The following is a 23,841-nucleotide window of genomic DNA, read 5'->3' as shown; positions in this document are numbered from 1 at the left end:
GCTGCCACAACCTCAATTATTTCTTCACTAGAACCCATTGCAAAGAATTCCTCCTCATTGCCATGGCCTTGCATTGGCCCAAATCCTTCATTTTTGCGCTCTATGGCCTTAGTGATGGTTGTTTCCAGGGCGTCCTCGTTCAATTCTTCAAGGTATACCTGCGCCAAAGAATCGATAACATCAATGGAAAAACAAGAATGGTCATCAACGGGATATCTCATAGTTTCAGAAATATTAAAATCAATCACTTCCCCATCGAATTCCATTGTCAAGGTGCCTTTGTATACATCAATCTTCGTTCGGGCCGTCTTCATGAATGGCCTACCAAGGAGAATCGGCAAAGATGTAGAATGGTCTGAATCCTCCATGTCTAGGACGTAGAAATCAGCCGGAAAAATTAAATGGTTCACCTGCACAAGCACATCTTCCAAAACTCCTTTTGGATACGCGTTAGAACGATCGGCCAATTGTATAATTACACCATCTTGTTTTAATTCACCCAAATTCATAGATGCATAAATAGAATAAGGCATGACATTTATGGATGCACCTAAATCAAGCATGGCATGTTCAAAATGATTATGTCCAATCACACAAGGAATCGTGAAACTACCGGGGTCTTTGCACTTGGTAGGCAGTTTACGTTGCAAAACAGCGGACACATTCTCGCTTACCTTCACTACCTCTTTGTTTGCCCTTCTTCTCTTTGTATTGCATAGGTCCTTGAGGAATTTAGCATACTTTGGAACCTGTTTGATTGCATCGAGAAGCGGTATGTTCACTTGCACCTTCCGGAACGTTTCAAGAATGTCCTTCTCGCTTTCTTCCTTTTTTTCTTGCATGAACATGCGAGGAAAAGGTACATTGGGCAGATTAGGACGTGAAGTACATGAATTTGAACTTAAATTACCTGATTTGGCCGAGTTAGGGTGATCTGCCTCAGGTTGTGTTGTCTCTTCATCTACTTTCTGGGCAGATTTGGGATTGTTTGGCTTGGTCCCAACTTCTTTTCCACCCCTTAGGGTGATGGCCTTGGCGGATTTGAATCCTCCCTTTGGATTGACTGTGGTTGAGCTAGGAAGCTTTCCTTGCTCTCTAATCTGTCCAAGGAACTCAGAAATCTGCCCTATTTGTTTCTTCATATCCATCATCTCCTTCTCGTTATTTTCTATCCGGTTGTTTTGATTTTGCAACCCCTGCGAAATAGAGGTTAGTAATTGCATAGCTTGATTACTTTCCAAAGATGTACCCGAATGAGATGATGCCGCAGGTTGTTGGGATTGTTGGGGTGCATACGGCTTGGAATAAAAACCAGGGGGGTTTGGCCTAAATCCTCCTTGTTGGGCAGCTTGTTGTGGCTCCCTCCATTTGAAGTTTGGATGGTCCCTCCATCCGGCATTGTAAGTGTTCGAGTATGGGTTGTTTTGATTTTGTCCTTGGAAACCAATTGCATTGGCAGATTCCCACCCACCATTCTCGATTAGTTGAGGGCACTTGTCGGATGGATGCCCTTGAATTGAGCACACGCCACAAACTTGGTGTTCTTGTGCTTTTGGACCAATCACAACCTGAGAAACAAGAGAATTAAGATTAGCAAGTTGTGATTGAATTTCAGAAATAGCACTCACCTCATTTACACTTTGTTGCCGTGGGGCTTCCCTTTGGCCCACTCCTTTATATTGTTGAGCGTTGAGCGCTCGGTTGGCTATGAGAATCTTGGCATCCCTTGGTGTTTTGTCCACCAATGCTCCTCCCGCTGATGCATCAAGCATTTGACGTTCGATAAGAAGGAGGCCCTCATAGAAATATTGAAGGAGAAGTTCCTCCTTCATTTGATGTTGAGGACATGAAGCTACAAGGCCCTTGAAGCGCTCATAATAAGCCGGGAATGTCTCACCATGATTCTGTTGAATACCACTAATTTTCTTCCGTAGGAGAATCACTCTCGAAGTAGGGAAAAATTTCTCCAAGAAAGCACGCTTCATACTCTCCCACGAAGTCACAGTTCTCGGGGCTAGTTCGTAGAGCCAATCTTTGGCCTTGTCCATAAGTGAAAATGGAAAGGCCTTCATCTTCAATATACTCCCATCCACATTGACGGGGGTCATGCTTGAACAAACCACCTCGAACTCCTTCAAGTGTTTGTTGGGGTCTTCCATAGACAAGCCATGGAACTTCGGAATATGGTGTAACAAACTGGATTTGAGTTCAAATTCCTCAGTCTTCCCCTCTGCAGCCGTGGGGTATTGGATACAAAGAGGCAATGCATTATCCAAACCCGAGGCCGAAAGCTCCTTGATGGTTCTATTATCTGCTGCCATGGCTTGTTCTTCTTCAAAAATCTGATCCGTGGGCTTTTCTTCTACACCTACTTCGTCTTCTTCAAGCCCAGGTTGTGGTGGAGGTTGTGGTGGCTCTTGTTGACTCCTCGTTCTCCTCAAAGTGCGTTCAAAATCACCGTCAAAGTCGGAGATGTTCTCTATAATAGGCCGAGAGCGACGAGTCATACACAGTACCTAAAAAAACAAGGAAACAAACAAACTAAGAATCTGAAATAAGAATGCACGAAAAAAAAAAAAAAAAAAAATATAAAAATAAAGACAAAGGATTAGCAAAGTTGCTAATCCCCGGCAACGGCGCCAAAATTTGATGCGAGATTTACTTGACACTCAAATTAAACCCTCGTTTGACAATTGTAGTAGAATGGATAAGTGAGGGATCGTTCTAGACCGGGGATTAGGAGGGCTTGCTAAAACCTTCTAAATTGACTTAAAAACAGCATATAAAACACTATTTAATGCTCGAAGAAAGCAAAACTAAAAATAAGAAAGATTAAGACTAAGACTTCAACGAAATAGGGGGGGAATTGGATTTGGACGAATTTAAATTAAATGGACAGAATATAATTAAAGGCAAAATGTAAATATGAATGTGATAAAAAAATATGGATGATGGAATAGCTAAGGGGTTCTTCTCCACACATGTTACACTTGCAATACAAGATTGATTTTCGGTTGGTCTTTCGATAAATTATGAAACTCAATGCTCCAAGTTAATTAGGTCCACTTACATTAACTTTCAGATTTCCCTAGATTCGTTGGATTGAATGGAATACGCATTACAACCAATTTATTCTTAATCAAAGTCCCTAACTATGGAATACGCATGATAGAGACATTCAACAAAGATCATTAAGTTCAACGGAAATCATAAACATTGACGAGGCATTTGTTACTATGGAATACGCATGAAACTTATGCCAAGAATTCGTTTAACGCGATTGTTTATAAGCAACCTCCACTACTTGTGAATATAAGTTCGTAACTATTAGGTGAAACTCACTTATATTCTAGCGTCATATTCATTCAAACGGTTAAACAAATTGAATCCACAACTTATGAAATTCCAACCAAAAGTAATCAATTCATATTGCAAGCATAAACATGTATTTTGAATCACCCCCTAGCTAAAGGGGGTTTAGTTCCTCATAACTTTGAAATCAAAGAAACACCTAAACATTCCAACAACTCAAACGTGAATTGTATGAACGTTTAGGCACTCTTCTCTTCCATTCTCATACGTACAAAACAAAGAGAATTAAATTTAAACTTTGAAATCAAAGAAACACCTAAACATTCCAACAACTCAAACTTGAATTGTATGAACGTTTAGGCACTCTTTTCTTCCTCGTTGTTGTAGCACAAGGTCTAAGGTGAGCTTTGGGGATTATGTGAAGTGTTTTGGAGGGATGGGAAGTGGTTGGATAGTGGCTGCAATGAAGGAGAAAAACTGCACAGAAAATGGAAGGGGAATTGCGGCAATGGATGTGTATTTGTATTGTGTGAAGTGTTGTGAATGGAAATATGAGATATGAATTGAATGAATGAATGCTAGGGTATTTATAGGGGTAGTGGAGGGAACATATGGCTGTTTGTTTAAGCATTTGTGTGGAGGAATGATGGAAAAACAGCTAGGACACATGTGAAAACTGGAATTGCACAAGGGGAGCAAAGGGAACCCACGGCATTGAGTGTTTGTTTGATGATGATGCATGTGATGGGTGGGAACAAAGGGGGAAACATGGCACAAGGGGGCTTGAATGAATGATTGAATGTGCATGTGGATTTTTAAAGAATGAGTGGTGGTGTAATGATGAAGTGAATGCATGTGAAAATTAGCTAGGAAAAGTTGTGGAAAGGCAAGGGAATACACGGCATTGAGATGTTGTTAGTGTGTGAATGCATGTGAATTAAAGCTAGGGTGAATGATTATGTGTTTGTGAATTATGCAAGATTGTATGGATGAATGATTAGGGTCTTGTAAGGGTGGGAATGCATGTGTTGTGCATGGTTGTGAAGCTGGAATTAAGGGGGAAAGCCACGGCAATGAAGATGGGTGCATGTGTTGGATGATTTGTTTGTTGGTTAAAGCTTGTGAGTGAATGATTAAAGATGCATGTGGATGAATTATACAATGGAAAAGTATGGGAGTGACACTAGGTTGAATGATGATGAGTGCATGTGAGTTGAAATGCATGTGGAATGAAGATGGAGAAGGTGGTGTAATGATGCATGGTTGTAGTTTAGGGTGTTGAATATGGATTTGCATGGCTTTTGAAGTGATTGTGGGTTTTGGAATTGGAAGGAAATGCATGGCCTTGGGGTTGGTTTAAGAGAGAATGGGCTAGGCCCTTTGTTTTATGTCCAAAGTGAATACAAGGTCTTCAAATTCGTCCAACACTTTGGCTCCAATCATATGCTATCCATTCCAAGCCCAATTTTGCTCCAAAATGCTCCAAAATGCATCTTTTTGCTCCCTTAGCCATATGAACCTAAAAACACACGAAAATGGCTTAATCTACTAAAACAACCATGAATTAACAACAAAGATGCACAAAAACAAGCTAAGTAAGTCGCCTAAATATGCTCCTATCACTGCTTCAAGAGTAAAGCCACGTAGTGGGGCCTCAAGCAAACACCCTTTGTGAAGCACCATCTTTCTTTGTTTAGCAGTGCCTATCAATAAATCAAACATTTTCTCAATGTTACAATCATAGACTCACACAATTAATAAACAAACAAACAATAACAACTAAACAACCTAACAAGGCAGAAACGAAATAGCAACAAAGAGAAGAGTTTTTTTTTTTAGGAATCTGGATTTGGAGTTTTTTTTTTTTAAAATTTTTATCAAATTTTCGGAGTTTTATACCAAGACACTATAAAACACACTAAAACACTCTAAAAACGCTTAAAACAGCAAAAAACAACATTCTAAGTGATAGGTGAATAAATCCCACGAAATTCATGCAAATACAAATTGTTTACCCCCCCACACTTAAATCAAACTTTGTCCTCAATGTTTTAAGCAGAAAGTCACAACAGAGCAAGCAAATAAACAAATACGAGAAAGAAAGCAAAGTAAAGGCAGTAAAGAAAAAGAAAGGAATAAAAATAAGTCTCTTAAAGGGGTTTCCAAGTTCTTCTCTATTCGGATGCATGGGTTGCCTCCCACGAAGCGCTTTCTTTTACGTCTTTCAGCCGGATGAGTACCCTCTTTTAATCTTCATTTGAGCCCACGGAATGGAAAGGAATGTCTTCCACCACTTGCCCCACACCATGCTCGTAATATGGCTTCAACCGATGCCCGTTCACCTTGAATTCTACGCCATTCCTTAAGCTTTTTATGTGGACTGCACCATAAGGTAAAACGTTAGTAACAACAAACGGGCCAATCCATTTAGAACGCAACTTACCAGGAAACAAACGTAGGCGAGAGTTGAAAAGTAACACTTTCTGCCCAACTGTGAAGGTCTTGGTTCGAATCATTTTATCATGGAATGCTTTGGTCTTGGCTTTGTACATCCGGGCATTCTCATAGGCTTCATTCCGAATCTCCTCAAGTTCATTCAATTGGAGCTTCCTATGAACTCCCGCTGCATCTATGTCCATGTTGAAAGTCTTCACGGCCCAATGTGCCTTGTGCTCTAACTCTACGGGCAAATGACATGGCTTACCATAGACGAGCCGAAAAGGTGACATCCCAATGGGTGTTTTGTACGCCGTACGATATGCCCACAGTGCATCATCTAAACGTAAGCTCCAATCCCTCCTTGTTGGTCCAACGGTCTTCTCCAAAATTTGTTTGATTTCTCGGTTAGACACCTCGGCTTGGCCATTTGTTTGAGGATGGTAAGGTGTGGAGACCTTATGGTTGACATGGTACTTTCTTAGCAACGCCTCAATGGTCCGATTGCAAAAGTGAGACCCTCCATCACTTATGATTACTCTCGGCATTCCAAACCTAGCAAAAATGTTAGTTTTCACGAAATCTGCAACCACCTTAGAATCGTTAGTACGGGTGGCTTTTGCTTCCACCCATTTAGAAACATAATCAACGGCTAGCAAGATATAAGTGAAACCATAAGATGGAGGGAAAGGGCCCATGAAATCAATGCCCCAAACATCAAAAATTTCAACATTAAAGACAGGGGTTTGAGGCATTTGGTCCTTGGTACCTATGTTACCCATTCGTTGGCAACGATCACAAGACATACAAAAGGTTCTAGCATCCCTAAATATAGTCGGCCAATAAAAACCACACTCTAGAACCTTGAGGGCAGTGCGTTGTGTGCCAAAATGACCACCACATGCATATGTGTGACAAAAGCTTAGAATTGAGTGAAATTCAGAATCATGCACACATCTACGTACAATTTGATCTGAGCAATACTTCCACAAATAAGGGTCATCCCAAACATAGAAACGTGCATCATTTTTAAGCTTATCACGTTGGTGCTTGTTTAGTTCATTTGGAATTTCTTTAGCCACCAAGTAATTCACTAAATCTGCATACCATGGTTCACTTACCTCAATGGATAGCAGCTGCTCATCGGGAAAAGTTTCAGGGATAGGTACGGCATGTTCATGCTCCTCGTGGATCATTCGGCTTAAATGGTCAGCCACTACATTCTCGCTTCCTTTCTTATCCCGGATTTCAATATCAAATTCTTGAAGAAGAAGAATCCAACGGATAAGCCTCGGCTTTGCTTCCTTTTTCGTGAGCAAGTACCTCAAAGCTGCATGATCAGAATAAACGATTACTTTAGTACCAATTAAATATGAACAGAATTTATCTAAAGCAAAAACCACAGCTAGAAGTTCTTTTTCCGTCGTGGAGTAGTTCAATTGGGCATCATTGAGAGTCCGAGAGGCATAGTATATGACATGCGGCCGCTTGTCTCTTCTTTGTCCTAGAACAGCTCCTAATGCATAGTCGGATGCATCGCACATGAGATCGAACGGAAGGCTCCAATCTGGAGGTACAATAATGGGGGCCGAGACTAGCTTCTCCTTGAGTTGGTTAAATGCCGAATTACACTCTTCATCAAACTTGAATGGCACATCTTTTTGAAGCAATCGGCAAAGAGGGTTGGACATCTTGGAGAAGTCCTTGATAAAACGCCTATAGAACCCTGCATGGCCAAGAAACGAACGTACCTCTCTAACCGAAGTAGGAGAGGGTAAGTGACGTACAAGGTCTATTTTCGATTTATCTACTTCAATTCCTTTTTCTGAAACAATATGTCCTAAAACTATACCTTGTTTGACCATAAAGTGACATTTCTCCCAATTCAAGACAAGGTTAGTTTCAACACATCGTTTCAAAATTAAGGTCAGATTATCCAAGCAATTATCAAATGAACTCCCAAAGACACTGAAATCATCCATGAAAACCTCAATGATCTTTTCAACAAAATCGGAAAATATACTTACCATACACCTTTGGAAAGTGGCCGGTGCGTTGCATAAGCCAAATGGCATGCGACGATAAGCAAATGTTCCAAAGGGACATGTGAATGTGGTCTTCTCTTGATCATCAGGGGCTATCACAATTTGGTTATATCCAGAGTATCCATCAAGAAAACAGTAAAAAGCATGACCGGCTAACCTTTCGAGCATCTGGTCGATGAATGGCAAAGGAAAGTGATCTTTCCTAGTCATGGCATTTAGCTTCCGGTAATCGATACATACTCGCCATCCAGTCTGAATGCGTGTAGGCACGAGCTCATTCTCATCATTCTTGATAACAGTTACTCCGGACATCTAGGGAACGACTTGAACTGGAGAGACCCAACGGCTATCGGAGATAGGGTAGATCACTCCGCAATCCAAAAGCTTGATTATTTCCTTCTTCACCACTTCCATCATCGGAGGGTTGAGACGGCGTTGAGCCTCTCGAGTTGGTTTAGCCCCCTCCTCAAGAAGTATACGGTGCATGCATGTGGTAGGGCTTATTCCTTTAATGTCGGCCAAAGTCCACCCTATGGCCGTTTTGTGCTCTCGCAGCACCCTCACAAGCTTCTCCTCCTCCATTGCCGTGAGACTTGATGAAATGATGACGGGCAATGTTTCGCCTTTTCCCAAAAACACATACTTCAAATGGTCCGGCAACGGCTTAAGTTCAAGCGATGGTGCCTAAACAACAGAAGGTAGCATCTTAGTGGAAACTGAATTTGAAAGTGAGAGTGGAACCTTACCATATTGTTGTGGCAATGACTCAAGGGCTGCCACAACCTCAATTATTTCTTCACTAGAACCCATTGCAAAGAATTCCTCCTCCTTGCCGTGGCCTTGCATTGGCCCAAATCCTTCATTTTTGCGCTCTATGGCCTTAGTGATGGTTGTTTCCAGGGCGTCCTCGTTCAATTCTTCAAGGTATACCTGCGCCAAAGAATCGATAACATCAATGGAAAAACAAGAATGGTCATCAACGGGATATCTCATAGTTTCAGAAATATTAAAATCAATCACTTCCCCATCGAATTCCATTGTCAAGGTGCCTTTGTATACATCAATCTTTGTTCGGGCCGTCTTCATGAATGGCCTACCAAGGAGAATCGGCAAAGATGTAGAATGGGCTAAATCCTCCATGTCTAGGACGTAGAAATCAGCCGGAAAAATTAAATGGTTCACCTGCACAAGCACATCTTCCAAAACTCCTTTTGGATACGCGTTAGAACGATCGGCCAATTGTATAATTACACCATCTTGTTTTAATTCACCCAAATTCATAGATGCATAAATAGAATAAGGCATGACATTTATGGATGCACCTAAATCAAGCATGGCATGTTCAAAACGATTATGTCCAATCACACAAGGAATCGTGAAACTACCGGGGTCTTTGCACTTGGTAGGCAGTTTACGTTGCAAAACAGCGGACACATTCTCGCTTACCTTCACTACCTCTTTGTTTGCCCTTCTTCTCTTTGTATTGCATAGGTCCTTGAGGAATTTAGCATACTTTGGAACCTGTTTGATTGCATCGAGAAGCGGTATGTTCACTTGCACCTTCCGGAACGTTTCAAGAATGTCCTTCTCGCTTTCTTCCTTTTTTTCTTGCATGAACCTGCGAGGAAAAGGTACATTGGGCAGATTAGGACGTGAAGTACATGAATTTGAACTTAAATTACCTGATTTGGCCGAGTTAGGGTGATCTGCCTCAGGTTGTGTTGTCTCTTCATCTACTTTCTGGGCAGATTTGGGATTGTTTGGCTCGGTCCCAACTTCTTTTCCACCCCTTAGGGTGATGGCCTTGGCGGATTCGAATCCTCCCTTTGGATTGACTGTGGTTGAGCTAGGAAGCTTTCCTTGCTCTCTAATCTGTCCAAGGAACTCAGAAATATGCCCTATTTGTTTCTTCATATCCATCATCTCCTTCTCGTTATTTTCTATCCGGTTGTTTTGATTTTGCAACCCCTGCGAAATAGAGGTTAGTAATTGCATAGCTTGATTACTTTCCAAAGACGTACCTGACTGAGATGATGCCGAAGGTTGTTGGGATTGTTGGGGTGCATATGGCTTCGAATAAACACCAGGGGGTTAGGCCTAAATCCTCCTTGTTGGGCAGCTTGTTGTGGCTCCCTCCATTTGAAGTTTGGATGGTCCCTCCATCCGGCATTGTAAGTGTTCGAGTATGGGTTGTTTTGATTTTGTCCTTGGAAACCAATTGCATTGGCAGATTCCCACCCACCATTCTCGATTAGTTGAGGGCACTTGTCGGATGGATGCCCTTGAATTGAGCACACGCCACAAACTTGGTGTTCTTGTGCTTTTGGACCAATCACAACCTGAGAAACAAGAGAAGTAAGATTAGCAAGTTGTGATTGAATTTCAGAAATAGCACTCACCTCATTTACACTTTGTTGTCGTGGGGCTTCCCTTTGACCCACTCCTTCATATTGTTGAGCGTTGAGCGCTCGGTTGGCTATGAGAATCTTGGCATCCCTTGGTGTTTTGTCCACCAATGCTCCTCCCGCTGATGCATCAAGCATTTGACGTTCGATAGGAAGGAGACCCTCATAGAAATATTGAAGGAGAAGTTCCTCCTTCATTTGATGTTGAGGACATGAAGCTACAAGGCCCTTGAAGCGCTCATAATAAGCCGGGAATGTTTCACCATGATTCTGTTGAATACCACTAATTTTCTTCCGTAGGAGAATCACTCTCGAAGTAGGGAAGAATTTCTCCAAGAAAGCACGCTTCATACTCTCCCACGAAGTCACAGTTCCCGGGGCTAGTTCGTAGAGCCAATCTTTGGCCTTGTCCATAAGTGAAAATGGAAAGGCCTTCATCTTCAATATACTCCCATCCACATTGATGGGGGTCATGCTCGAACAAACCACCTCGAACTCCTTCAAGTGTTTGTTGGGGTCTTCCATAGACAAGCCATGGAACTTCGGAATAAGGTGTAACAAACTGGACTTGAGTTCAAATTCCTCAGTCTTCCCCTCTGCAGCCGTGGGGTATTGGATACAAAGAGGCAATGCATTATCCAAACCCGAGGCCGAAAGCTCCTTGATGGTTCTATTATCTGCTGCCATGGCTTGTTCTTCTTCAAAAATCTGATCCGTGGGCTTTTCTTCTACACCTACTTCGTCTTCTTCAAGCCCAGGTTGTGGTGGAGGTTGTGGTGGCTCTTGTTGACTCCTCGTTCTCCTCAAAGTGCGTTCAAAATCACCGTCAAAGTCGGAGATGTTCTCTATAATAGGCCGAGAGCGACGAGTCATACACAGTACCTAAAAAACAAGGAAACAAACAAACTAAGAATCTGAAATAAGAATGCACGAAAAACAAAAAAAAATATAAAAATAAAGACAAAGGATTAGCAAAGTTGCTAATCCCCGGCAACGGCGCCAAAATTTGATGTGAGAATTACTTGACACTCAAATTAAACCCTCGTTTGACAATTGTAGTAGAATGGATAAGTGAGGGATCGTTCTAGACCGGGGATTAGGAGGGCTTGCTAAAACCTTCTAAATTGATGTGTGGATTCAATTCGTTTAACTGTTTGATTGATAACTTATTTATGTATGTTCATTGAGATTGCAAGCTTAATTTTCATGCATAAATATGACGCTAGAATATAAGTGAATTTCACCTAATCGTTATGAACTTATATTCACAAGTAGTGGAGGTTGCTTATAAACAATCGCGTTAAACGAATTCTTGGCATAAGTTTCATGCGTATTCCATAGTAACGAATGCCTCGTCGATGCTTATGATTTCCGTTGAACCATAGTTAGGGACTTTGATTAAGAATAATTTGGTTGTAATGCGTATTCCATTCAATCCAACGAATCTAGGGAAATCTGAAAGTTAATTTAAGCGGACCTAATTAACTTGGAGCATTGAGTTTCATAATTTATCGAAAGACCAACTGAGAATCAATTTTGTTTGCAAGTGTAACATGTGTGGAGAAGAACCCCTTAGCTATTCCATCATCCATATTTTCATCACATTCATCTTTACTATCTGTTTTAAATTATAATCTGTCCGTTTAATTTAATCTCATCCAACCACAATTCCCCCCTCTATTTTGTTAAGTTTTAATCATTTGATTTGTCTTATTTTATGTTTTTAAGTATTTGGAGTCTTTTGAATTTGTTTTGAGTCTTTTAGTTTGTCTTAGTGTTTTAAAAGTTAGTTTTATTTATTTGAGTCAAGTGTTTAGCATCCCTAGTTAATCCCCGGTTAGAACGATCCCTACTTACATCATTACTACAATTGTCACAAATAGGGTTTAGTTTGTGTGCGTATAAATATCGCAACAAATTTTGGCGCCGTTGCCGGGGATTAGCAAAGTTGCTAGTCCCTTGTCTTTATTTTTATAATTTTTTTGTTTTTCGTGCATTCTTATTTCAGATTCTTAGTTTGTTTGTTTCCTTGTTTTTTTTTTTTAGGTACTGTGTATGACTCGTAGCTCTCGGCCTATTATAGAGAACATCTCCGACTTTGACGGTGATTTTGAACGCACTTTGAGGAGAACGAGGAGTCAACAAGAGCCACCACAACCTCCACCACAACCTGGGCTTGAAGAAGATGAAGTAGGTGTAGAAGAAAAGCCCACGGATCAGATTTTTGAAGAAGAACAAACCATGGCAGCAGATAATAGAACCATCAAGGAGCTTTCGGCCTCGGGTTTGGATAATGCATTGCCTCTTTGTATCCAATACCCCACGGCTGCAGAGGGGAAGACTGAGGAATTTGAACTCAAATCCAGTTTGTTACACCATATTCCGAAGTTCCATGGTTTGTCTATGGAAGACCCCAACAAACACTTGAAGGAGTTCGAGGTGGTTTGTTCGAGCATGACCCCCGTCAATGTGGATGGGAGTATACTGAAGATGAAGGCCTTTCCATTTTCACTTATGGACAAGGCCAAAGATTGGCTCTACGAACTAGCCCCGGGAACTGTGACTTCGTGGGAGAGTATGAAGCGTGCTTTCTTGGAGAAATTCTTCCTTACTTCGAGAGTGATTCTCCTACGGAAGAAAATTAGTGGTATTCAACAGAATCATGGTGAGACATTCCCGGCTTATTATGAGCGCTTCAAGGGCCTTGTAGCTTCATGTCCCCAACATCAAATGAAGGAGGAACTTCTCCTTCAATATTTCTATGAGGGCCTCCTTCCTATCGAACGTCAAATGATTGATGCATCAGCGGGATGAGCATTGGTGGACAAAACACCAAGGGATGCCAAGATTCTCATAGCCAACCGAGCGCTCAACGCTCAACAATATGAAGGAGTGGGTCAAAGGGAAGCCCCACGACAACAAAGTGTAAATGAGGTGAGTGCTATTTCTGAAATTCAATCACAACTTGCTAATCTTACTTCTCTTGTTTCTCAGGTTGTGATTGGTCCAAAAGCACAAGAACACCAAGTTTGTGGCGTGTGCTCAATTCAAGGGCATCCATCCGACAAGTGCCCTCAACTAATCGAGAATGGTGGGTGGGAATCTGCAAATGCAATTGGTTTCCAAGGACAAAATCAAAACAACCCATACTCGAACACTTACAATGCCGGATGGAGGGACCATCCAAACTTCAAATGGAGGGAGCCACAACAAGCTGCCCAACAAGGAGGATTTAGGCCAAACCCCCCTGGTTTTTATTCCAAGCCGTATGCACCCCAACAACCCCAACAACCTTCGGCATCATCTCATTCAGGTACGTCCTTGGAAAGTGATCAAGCTATGCAATTACTAACCTCTATTTCGCAGGGGTTGCAAAATCAAAACAACCGAATAGCAAATAACGAGAAGGAGATGATGGATATGAAGAAACAAATAGGGCAGATTTCTGAGTTCCTTGGACAGATTAGAGAGCAAGGAAAGCTTCCTAGCTCAACCACAGTCAATCCAAAGGGAGGATTCGAATCCGCCAAGGCCATCACCCTAAGGGGTGGAAAAGAAGTTGGGACCGAGCCAAACAATCCCAAATCTGCCCAGAAAGTAGATGAAGAGACGACACAACCTGAGGAAGTGTCTAGCTCACCCACGGTAAGGGTGAAAAACCCAATGCCGCAGGCCCCCAATCACCCTAACTCGGCCAAATCAGGTAATTTAAGTTCAAATTCATGTACTTCACGTCCTAATCTGCCCAATGTACCTTTTCCTCGCAGGTTCATGCAAGAAAAAAAGGAAGAAAGCGAGAAGGACATTCTTGAAACGTTCCGGAAGGTGCAAGTGAACATACCGCTTCTCGATGCAATCAAACAGGTTCCAAAGTATGCTAAATTCCTCAAGGACCTATGCAATACAAAGAGAAGAAGGGCAAACAAAGAGGTAGTGAAGGTAAGCGAGAATGTGTCCGCTGTTTTGCAACGTAAACTGCCTACCAAGTGCAAAGACCCCGGTAGTTTCACGATTCCTTGTGTGATTGGACATAATCGTTTTGAACGTGCCATGCTTGATTTAGGTGCATCCATAAATGTCATGCCTTATTCTATTTATGCATCTATGAATTTGGGTGAATTAAAACAAGATGGTGTAATTATACAATTGGCCGATCGTTCTAACGCGTATCCAAAAGGAGTTTTGGAAGATGTGCTTGTGCAGGTGAACCATTTAATTTTTCCGGCTGATTTCTACGTCCTAGACATGGAGGATTCAACCCATTCTACATCTTTGCCGATTCTCCTTGGTAGGCCATTCATGAAGACGGCCCGAACGAAGATTGATGTATACAAAGGCACCTTGACAATGGAATTCGATGGGGAAGTGATTGATTTTAATATTTCTGAAACTATGAGATATCCCGTTGATGACCATTCTTGTTTTTCCATTGATGTTATCGATTCTTTGGCGCAGGTATACCTTGAAGAATTGAACGAGGACGCCCTGGAAACAACCATCACTAAGGCCCTAGAGTGCAAAAATGAAGGATTTGGGCCAATGCAAGGCCACGGCAAGGAGGAGGAATTCTTTGCCATGGGTTCTAGTGAAGAAATAATTGAGGTTGTGGCAGCCCTTGAGTCATTGCCATAACAATATGGTAAGGTTCCACTCTCACTTTCAAATTCAGTTTCCACTAAGATGCTACCTTCTGTTGTTCAGGCACCATCGCTTGAACTTAAGCCGTTGCCGGACCATTTGAAGTATGTGTTTTTGGGAGAAGGCGAAACATTGCCCGTCATCATTTCATCAAGTCTCACGGCAATGGAGGAGGAGAAGCTTGTGAGGGTGCTGCGAGAACACAAAACGGCCATAGGGTGGACTTTGGCCGACATTAAAGGAATAAGCCCTACCACATGCATGCACCGTATACTTCTTGAGGAGGGGACTAAGCCATCCCGAGAGGCTCAACGCCGTCTCAACCCTCCGATGATGGAAGTGGTGAAGAAGGAAATAATCAAGCTTTTGGATTGCGGAGTGATCTACCCTATCTCCGATAGCCGTTGGGTCTCTCCAGTTCAAGTCGTTCCCAAGAAGTCCGGAGTAACTGTTATCAAGAATGATGAGAATGAGCTCGTACCTACACGCATTCAGACTGGATGGCGAGTATGTATCGATTACCGGAAGCTAAATGCCATGACTAGGAAAGATCACTTTCCTTTGCCATTCATCGACCAGATGCTCGAAAGGTTAGCCGGTCATGCCTTTTACTGTTTTCTTGATGGATACTCTGGATATAACCAAATTGTGATAGCCCCGGATGATCAAGAGAAGACCACATTCACATGTCCCTTTGGAACATTTGCTTATCGTCGCATGCCATTTGGCTTATGCAACGCACCGGCCACTTTCCAAAGGTGTATGGTAAGTATATTTTCCGATTTTGTTGAAAAGATCATTGAGGTTTTCATGGATGATTTCAGTGTGTTTGGGAGTTCATTTGATAATTGCTTGGATAATCTAACCTTAATTTTGAAACGATGTGTTGAAACTAACCTTGTCTTGAATTGGGAGAAATGTCACTTTATAGTGAAACAAGGTATAGTTTTAGGACATATTGTTTCAGAAAAAGGAATTGAAGTAGATAAATCGAAAATAGACCTTGTACGTCACTTACCCTCTCCTACTTCGGTTAGAGAGGTACGTTCGTTTCTTGGCCATGCAGGGTTCTATAGGCGTTTTATCAAGGACTTCTCCAAGATGTCCAACCCTCTTTGCCGATTGCTTCAAAAAGATGTGCCATTCAAGTTTGATGAAGAGTGTAATTCGGCATTTAACCAACTCAAGGAGAAGCTAGTCTCGGCCCCCATTATTGTACCTCCAGATTGGAGCCTTCCGTTCGAGCTCATGTGCGATGCATCCGACTATGCATTAGGAGCTGTTCTAGGACAAAGAAGAGACAAGCGGCCGCATGTCATATACTATGCCTCTCGGACTCTCAATGATGCCCAATTCAACTACTCCACGACGGAAAAAGAACTTCTAGCTGTGGTTTTTGCTTTAGATAAATTCCGTTCATATTTAATTGGTACTAAAGTAATCGTTTATTCTGATCATGCAGCTTTGAGGTACTTGATCACGAAAAAGGAAGCAAAGCCGAGGCTTATCCGTTGGATTCTTCTTCTTCAAGAATTTGATATTGAAATCCGGGATAAGAAAGGAAGCGAGAATGTAGTGGCTGACCATTTAAGCCGAATGATCCACGAGGAGCATGAACATGCCGTACCTATCCCTGAAACTTTTCCCGATGAGCAGCTGCTATCCATTGAGGTAAGTGAACCATGGTATGCAGATTTAGTGAATTACTTGGTGGCTAAACAAATTCCAAATGAACTAAACAAGCACCAACGTGATAAGCTTAAAAATGATGCACGTTTCTATGTTTGGGATGACCCTTATTTGTGGAAGTATTGCTCAGATCAAATTGTACGTAGATGTGTGCATGATTCTGAATTTCACTCAATTCTAAGCTTTTGTCACACATATGCATGTGGTGGTCATTTTGGCACACAACGCACTGCCCTCAAGGTTCTAGAGTGTGGTTTTTATTGGCCGACTATATTTAGGGATGCTAGAACCTTTTGCATGTCTTGTGATCGTTGCCAACGAATGGGTAACATAGGTACCAAGGACCAAATGCCGCAAACCCCTGTCTTTAATGTTGAAATTTTTGATGTTTGGGGCATTGATTTCATGGGCCCTTTCCCTCCATCTTATGGTTTCACTTATATCTTGCTAGCCGTTGATTATGTTTCTAAATGGGTGGAAGCAAAAGCCACCCGTACTAACGATTCTAAGGTGGTTGTAGATTTCGTGAAAACTAACATTTTTGCTAGGTTTGGAATGCCGAGAGTAATCATAAGTGATGGAGGGTCTCACTTTTGCAATCGGACCATTGAGGCGTTGCTAAGAAAGTACCATGTCAACCATAAGGTCTCCACACCTTACCATCCTCAAACAAATGGCCAAGCCGAGGTGTCTAACCGAGAAATCAAACAAATTTTGGAGAAGACCGTTGGACCAACAAGGAGGGATTGGAGCTTACGTTTAGATGATGCACTGTGGGCATATCGTACGGCGTACAAAACACCCATTGGGATGTCACCTTTTCGGCTCGTCTATGGTAAGCCATGTCATTTGCCCGTAGAGTTAGAGCACAAGGCACATTGGGCCGTGAAGACTTTCAACATGGACATAGATGCAGCGGGAGTTCATAGGAAGCTCCAATTGAATGAACTTGAGGAGATTCGGAATGAAGCCTATGAGAATGCCCGGATGTACAAAGCCAAGACCAAAGCATTCCATGATAAAATGATTCGAACCAAGACCTTCACAGTTGGGCAGAAAGTGTTACTTTTCAACTCTCGCCTACGTTTGTTTCCTGGTAAGTTGCGTTCTAAATGGATTGGCCCGTTTGTTGTTACTAATGTTTTCCCTCATGGTGCAGTGCAAATCAAAAGTTCAAGGACGCAGCAAGAATTCAAAGTGAATGGGCATCGATTGAAGCCCTATTACGAGATGTTTGAGGAGCATGTCGTGGAGGAGGTACCCCTCCATGCCGTGGAACCTAGTCAAGCTTAAACGGAGGTACCGTCCAGCTGCAAGACGTAAAAGCAAGCGCTACTTGGGAGGCAACCCATGCATTCAACAAAGGAAGACTTAGAAAGCACTCCAAATCCAGATTCCTAAAAAAAAAAAACTCTTCTCTTTGTTGCTATTTCGTTTCTGCCTTGTTAGGTTGTTTAGTTGTTATTGTTTGTTTGTTTATTAATTGTGTGAGTCTATGATTGTAACATTGAGAAAATGTTTGATTTATTGATAGGCACTGCTAAACAAAGAAAGATGGTGCTTCACAAAGGTTGTTTGCTTGAGGCCCCACTACGTGGCTTTACTCTTGAAGCGGAAGGCGTAGGAACAGAAGGCATCGGAGCGGAAGGCGTAGGAGCAGAAGGCATCGGAGCAGGAGGCATCGAAGATAGAGCATTCCAGGCCTCAATACTTGGCCAAGCGCTGGATGAGCCAGGAAAAAGGTGCCTCTGGAGGAAAGACGAAAACCTTTGACGGTCACTGTGAATCCGACCTTCAGACTCTTGCAGCTCATCAAGCTTCCTCTTTATGCCCGTCGAATAGTTGTTTGCAAGCACGTGCAAACTTCTATTCTCATACTTCAGCTGCTGGATCTCCTGCTTGAGACTTTCCACCTCTGCCATCAATGATTCCACCTGACGGGAGCGGGCAAGCAGGCGTTGGCCCATGTTGGACATAAAACTCGCACACTGAACACTAAGTGCGAGGGACTCTTGAACGGCCAACTCATCGGACCGTCCTGACAGCAGCCTACTATCTTTCGGAGTGAGGAGGTTCCTAGCTACTATTGTAGCTGTTGTGGCGTCCTGCATCACGGAGTCTTCACCTGTGAGAGGACCGTTAGAAGAAAAGAAAGAAGGGCGCCATACGTTACCTTGACGCGGCGCGCCCGTATCACTGCTAAGGCTCAATTCCAAGCTAAGGTTCGATGAGTTTGCCAATTTTCAAAAGTGTTCAAAGAGAAGGGATGGAGTTAAATTTCAAAGGGCCGGAGTCGATTTTCAAGAATGGGAAATCTTCAGAGTGTGTTTGTTGTGGTGATCGATAGCTCAATAAAAAAGCCAAGGCGACGCGTCCACCAATTCAAAAAGCCGGAATTTCCGGCGTAATTTAGGCGACGCTTTCTCGGCTTTTCAGAAGGCGCGTTCAACTTTGTCAAAAGATTTCTTCTTTTCAGACAACACGTGGAGGCCATCATCACAACTACACATCTTTAGCCGACAAGCGCAAAGTTCGGCGACGCTTTCTCTGCTTTTCAGAAGACGCGTGCAGCTTTGTCAAAAGGAGCCGCATCTGCACTACCACGTGTCGCTCAGAAATCGAAGGGGCGCCTGCTCAGAAATCGAAGAGGCGTATTCAAAAATCGAAGAGGCGCCACTATTTCAAAAAGCCAGAGTTGCGAGATCAAAACATTTGTCGACAAAGGTAAAAAGTACCACCACTTGCTATTATCTCTATATATGTCGACCTTCGTCTTTTATGGCAGGGCAAACCTGAAGAAAATGCCCAACTCTCCCTCACCTCTGAGGGTGCACTCCCAGCAAAGCCTTTCGAAATACTAAATTCTTTCTTCTTCCCCAAAGATGATACCAGATGTCTGGAGTACAGATGACCCAGGAGGAAACAGCACAACAAATACATGTGCTGATTCATTCACCGCTTCTTCAAAAGCAAAGGTATCTCATATCATCAAGGTCAAAAGCAAAAGTATCTCATATCATGCTCTTTCCCTGTCTTTTTCTTTGTCCTTGTTCTTACTCGCATGGCAAAGTAAAACAAGCAATCAGCCGGCACTTGGAGTCAGTCTTCTGTTCTGGAGCCAACTGCCTGGAATCTATTCCTGATTGCTTACCTAGCGTTGCTCTCGAGTAGTCATCTTCAACGGTTGATACACTTCCGGAGAAGGGACCACTTCTGCAAAGGGGAGCGAGAAAGGCAAGTGAAAATGATACATTGAAGCATGTGGAGACAAACATAGGCTGAGTTATCCTCCAACCCTTTTCAATACGAATTGGAAAGATTGAACAAAGAAACAGATAAAAGGGATAAGCTCAGACCTTCGGGGGAGACCAAAAGAACCATTCTGCTGCCCAGTTCAAGAAGTAGCACAAAGGAAAATCAAGGATGGGCAGAAACCAGTTCAAGAGTAAGCCTGTGGAATCACAAAGATCAAAAGCCTCAATGCAATTACCAAGGAGAAGATGGAATTTACACTCTATAACCAGATTTGCGTCTCTAAACTATTCTCTTTGTTAATTACATTCTGCCATGTTTAGTATGTTTAAGTGCTTTTTGTGTATTTACTTATGCTTTGTGTGAATCTATGCTTAAAACATTGAGGACAATGTTTGATTTAAGTGTGGGGGGGTAACTAAGTATGTTGATGCAAATTCGTTGAATTTTATCACCCATAACTTCAAGTGTTGTTCCTTGCTATTTTAAATGTTTTTAAGGTGTTTTTAAACTGTTTTAGCGTGTTTTGTTTTATAACTCCGAAAATCACATAAAAATTTGAAAAACATTTTTTTGAAAAGCCTAAAAAGAGTATTTTGAGTTGTTTTTGTGTCTTAGGGAACCTTCCAACGTTATGATGAGGATTTGGTTTGTAATTGCATGACTGTTAAAAAGAGTTATAAACATGGATGAAAGTTTGATTTACTCTTGGTATATGTTTAGTTATGGTTATAATGTATGACTTCACATGCAATCATAAAAGAAAAATTCGTTTTTGTAACATGCTTGAAGGAAGGAACTCATAATAACGCTACATCCCTCTGAGACTCGAGCCATTACCTTCTTTGGAGAGTTATTTTCTGTGATTCTTTGTTTTCTAAAGTTGTTGCATGATCTCATTATTCCTTGCTTGGTTGCTACTTAGAATGCAATTGTATCATGATAGAACTAAATGCTAGAACTTATATCCGTTTCATTCAAAGCATGACATTGAATTGCATAACATATATCAAGATGAAGTTGTGTAGTTGCCACCATAGCCAAATAGCCTTACCTCCCATATTTCGTATATGTTGTAAGTTTTAACCCCGTTGAGCCTTGTTTAGCCCATGTTCTTTGTTAACCCATATCATCCTCACCTAGCCTAGATTAGGACCATCCGTACCCTTGTTCTTGAAGCATAGTAAGCATGACGGATAATGAATTCCTTTTGATTAATATGTTGCAGAAAATAAGTGTGGGGGAAGGGATTTTTTTTTTGTGTGTATGTATGTGCCTAAGTCTTAAAGGAGGCACGGGAAAAAGAAAAAAAAAAAAAAAAAAAAAATGTGAGAAAAAGAAGAAGAAAAGAAAGAAAAATAGTGAAAATAAGTGAGAATGGACTCACAAGTGTGATTGTTGAAGAAAGGGCCCAAAAAAGTTGAATATGGCCCTAAGTTTTGTGACTTCCCCTTGGGTGTTCAAAGTTGACTTCTGCGTTCTAAAGGGAATTCTAAGTACCTAATTCAATACTTTGCTCACTATTGCTTTAAGAATGTTTGTTTATCCTTCACCTTTCATTGTTAGCCAATACCCTAGCCCCGTTACAACCCTTTGACTTCTATCTTGATTGTTATGTGTTTCAATTTGTGGAGTTTGAACTTGGTATAAGCTTATGGTGTCACTGGTTCTCGCTTCTAAGTAGTAGCATTCCATTCATGAGATCATACCTAAACATGCTTATTAACTCCAGAAATTGCTCTCTTTATGATACATATATGTGAGTGTTCGTTTTCATGTTTACATCAATCTTCTCACATATGACTAGATTAGGGTGTGTAGTTAGAAATTCTGAGTGAAAATCGAGTGCATATCTTGTAAGGAATTGAGCAAATTCTCTAAGGCATGTTACTACATTCAAAACATGGTTTTAAATGCTTAATTGTGAACTAGTATATGGTGACTATGATTAAGAATGTACTTAAGTGTGAAGATGACTAAAATCTGTGAGAATGATGATTTTTAACATGTCATGTGCATTGGAAATCCCTAAGACGGTTGTTGGAAGGTTTAGGTTGTGTTTTACGTGTTTAGTGTCGTTTTGTTTATTTGTTTTTTTTCTGTTTTGCTCGAGGACTAGCAAAAGCTAAGTGTGGGGGTATTTGATAGGAGCATATTCATGCGACTTAAATGGCTTGTTCTCGTACATTTACGTTATGTTTCTTTAGTTATTTTAGTTCTTTATGCTTCTTTTGTGTGTTTTCAGGTTCTAAGGGCTTAGGGAGCAAGAAAGTGCATTTTGAGGCCATTTGGAGCATTTTTGGGCATGGATTGGATAGCTTATCCATGGAGCCAAAGTTTGGACGAATTTGAAGGCCTTATTTTCACTTTGGACATAAAACAAAGGGCCTAGCCCATTCTCTCTTATTCTCTCCCTTATAGCCATGCAAAGAACCATCCATTCCATCAAAAACAATCCATCAATTCACATGCAAAACCACCATTAACACACATGCACCCAAACAAAGCCAACCTAGCTAACCCTACATGCATTTTTTATTCACTCTTCATCATTGCATTCATCACCAAACACTTCCTTGTTGCCATGCCTTTCCCTTCCACTTTCCAACCTTTTCAAATGCAATTTCATCAAACACATGCATTCTCTTCACTTTCACCCACATGCACATTTAATCATTCATTTCCCAACATCATTGCCGTGCACATTCCCTAACATTTCTAGCCATTTCATTTCATCATTACACCACCATTCACACCCCTTTAATCCACATGCAGCCACATATTCATTCACTTAATCATTAAGCCACACATTCACACACACACACTCAAAACACATCCATGCCGTGACCTACAAACACATGCATCCTGAAATCCTTTGCCGTGGCCTTCATTCCCATTTCCAACATCTTCACATGCATTTCCACTTTCACATGTCTTCACATTCAATTCCAAACAACAATCATTTCAAATGCCATGCATTCACATGCATTTTCAGCACCTACACACCTCACACACATGCAATTTCAACACCAACAAGCATCATTGCCGTGTACCCCATATGCATTTCCAGCTTTCACATGCTTTCCTAACTATTTTCCATCATTAATTGGCCACTTGCATCTTAAACAAACAGCCATATACATCTCCATTCCTCCTATAAAAACCCTTGCATTCTCATTCATTTGGCATTCATTCACTCCCCACTCATAGATCTCATATTTCCATTCACAACACTTCACACAACACAAACACAACCCTTGTGCCGCAAATCATTTCCATTTCTGTGCAGTTTTTCTCCTCCATTGCAGCCACTATCCAACCACTTCCCATCCCTCCAAAACACTTCACATAATCCCCAAAGCTCACCTTAGACCTTGTGCTACAACAACGAGGAAGAAAAGAGTGCTTAAACGTTCATACAATTCAAGTTTGAGTTGTTGGAATGTTTAGGTGTTTCTTTGATTTCAAAGTTTAAATTTAATTCTCTTTGTTTTGTACGTATGAGAATGGAAGATAAGAGTGCCTAAACGTTCATACAATTCAAGTTTGAGTTGTTGGAATGTTTAGGTGTTTCTTTGATTTCAAAGTTATGAGGAACTAAACCCCCTTTAGCTAGGGGGTGATTCGAAACTATGTTTATATTTGCATTTTGAATTGATTACGTTTGGTTGGAATTTCATAAGTTGTGGATTCAATTCGTTTAACTGTTTGATTGATAACTTATTTATGTATGTTCATTGAGATTGCAAGCTTAATTGTATGAACGTTTAGGTGAAATTCACTTATATTCTAGCGTCATATTTATGCATGAAAATTAAGCTTGCAATCTCAATGAACATACATAAATAAGTTATCAATCAAACAGTTAAACGAATTGAATCCACAACTTATGAAATTCCAACCAAACGTAATCAATTCAAAATGCAAATATAAACATAGTTTCGAATCACCCCCTAGCTAAAGGGGGTTTAGTTCCTCATAACTTTGAAATCAAAGAGACACCTAAACATTCCAACAACTCAAACTTGAATTGTATGAACGTTTAGGCACTCTTATCTTCCATT

The 23,841-nt window shown here is 41.4% G+C and overlaps 1 protein-coding gene across 1 annotated transcript; it reads right to left on the bottom strand.

Annotated features, from left to right (window-relative positions):
* Nucleotides 1–308: 308 nt before the first annotated feature.
* On the bottom strand, nucleotides 309–806 carry LOC137735461 (uncharacterized; the record flags this gene model as incomplete). The annotated part of the gene is made up of 1 exon (XM_068474888.1): nucleotides 309–806. A coding segment is annotated over one exon (498 nt), but the record flags the coding sequence as incomplete, so codon positions are not given.
* Between the last annotated feature and the right edge of the window lie 23,035 nt (nucleotides 807–23,841).

The sequence above is a fragment of the Pyrus communis genome, chromosome 1 (assembly GCF_963583255.1).
Source record: "Pyrus communis chromosome 1, drPyrComm1.1, whole genome shotgun sequence".
In the NCBI taxonomy this organism is placed as follows: domain Eukaryota; kingdom Viridiplantae; phylum Streptophyta; class Magnoliopsida; order Rosales; family Rosaceae; genus Pyrus; species Pyrus communis.
The sequence above is the reverse complement of the archived record's forward strand: the minus strand, read 5'-3'. Positions and strand labels throughout refer to the sequence as shown.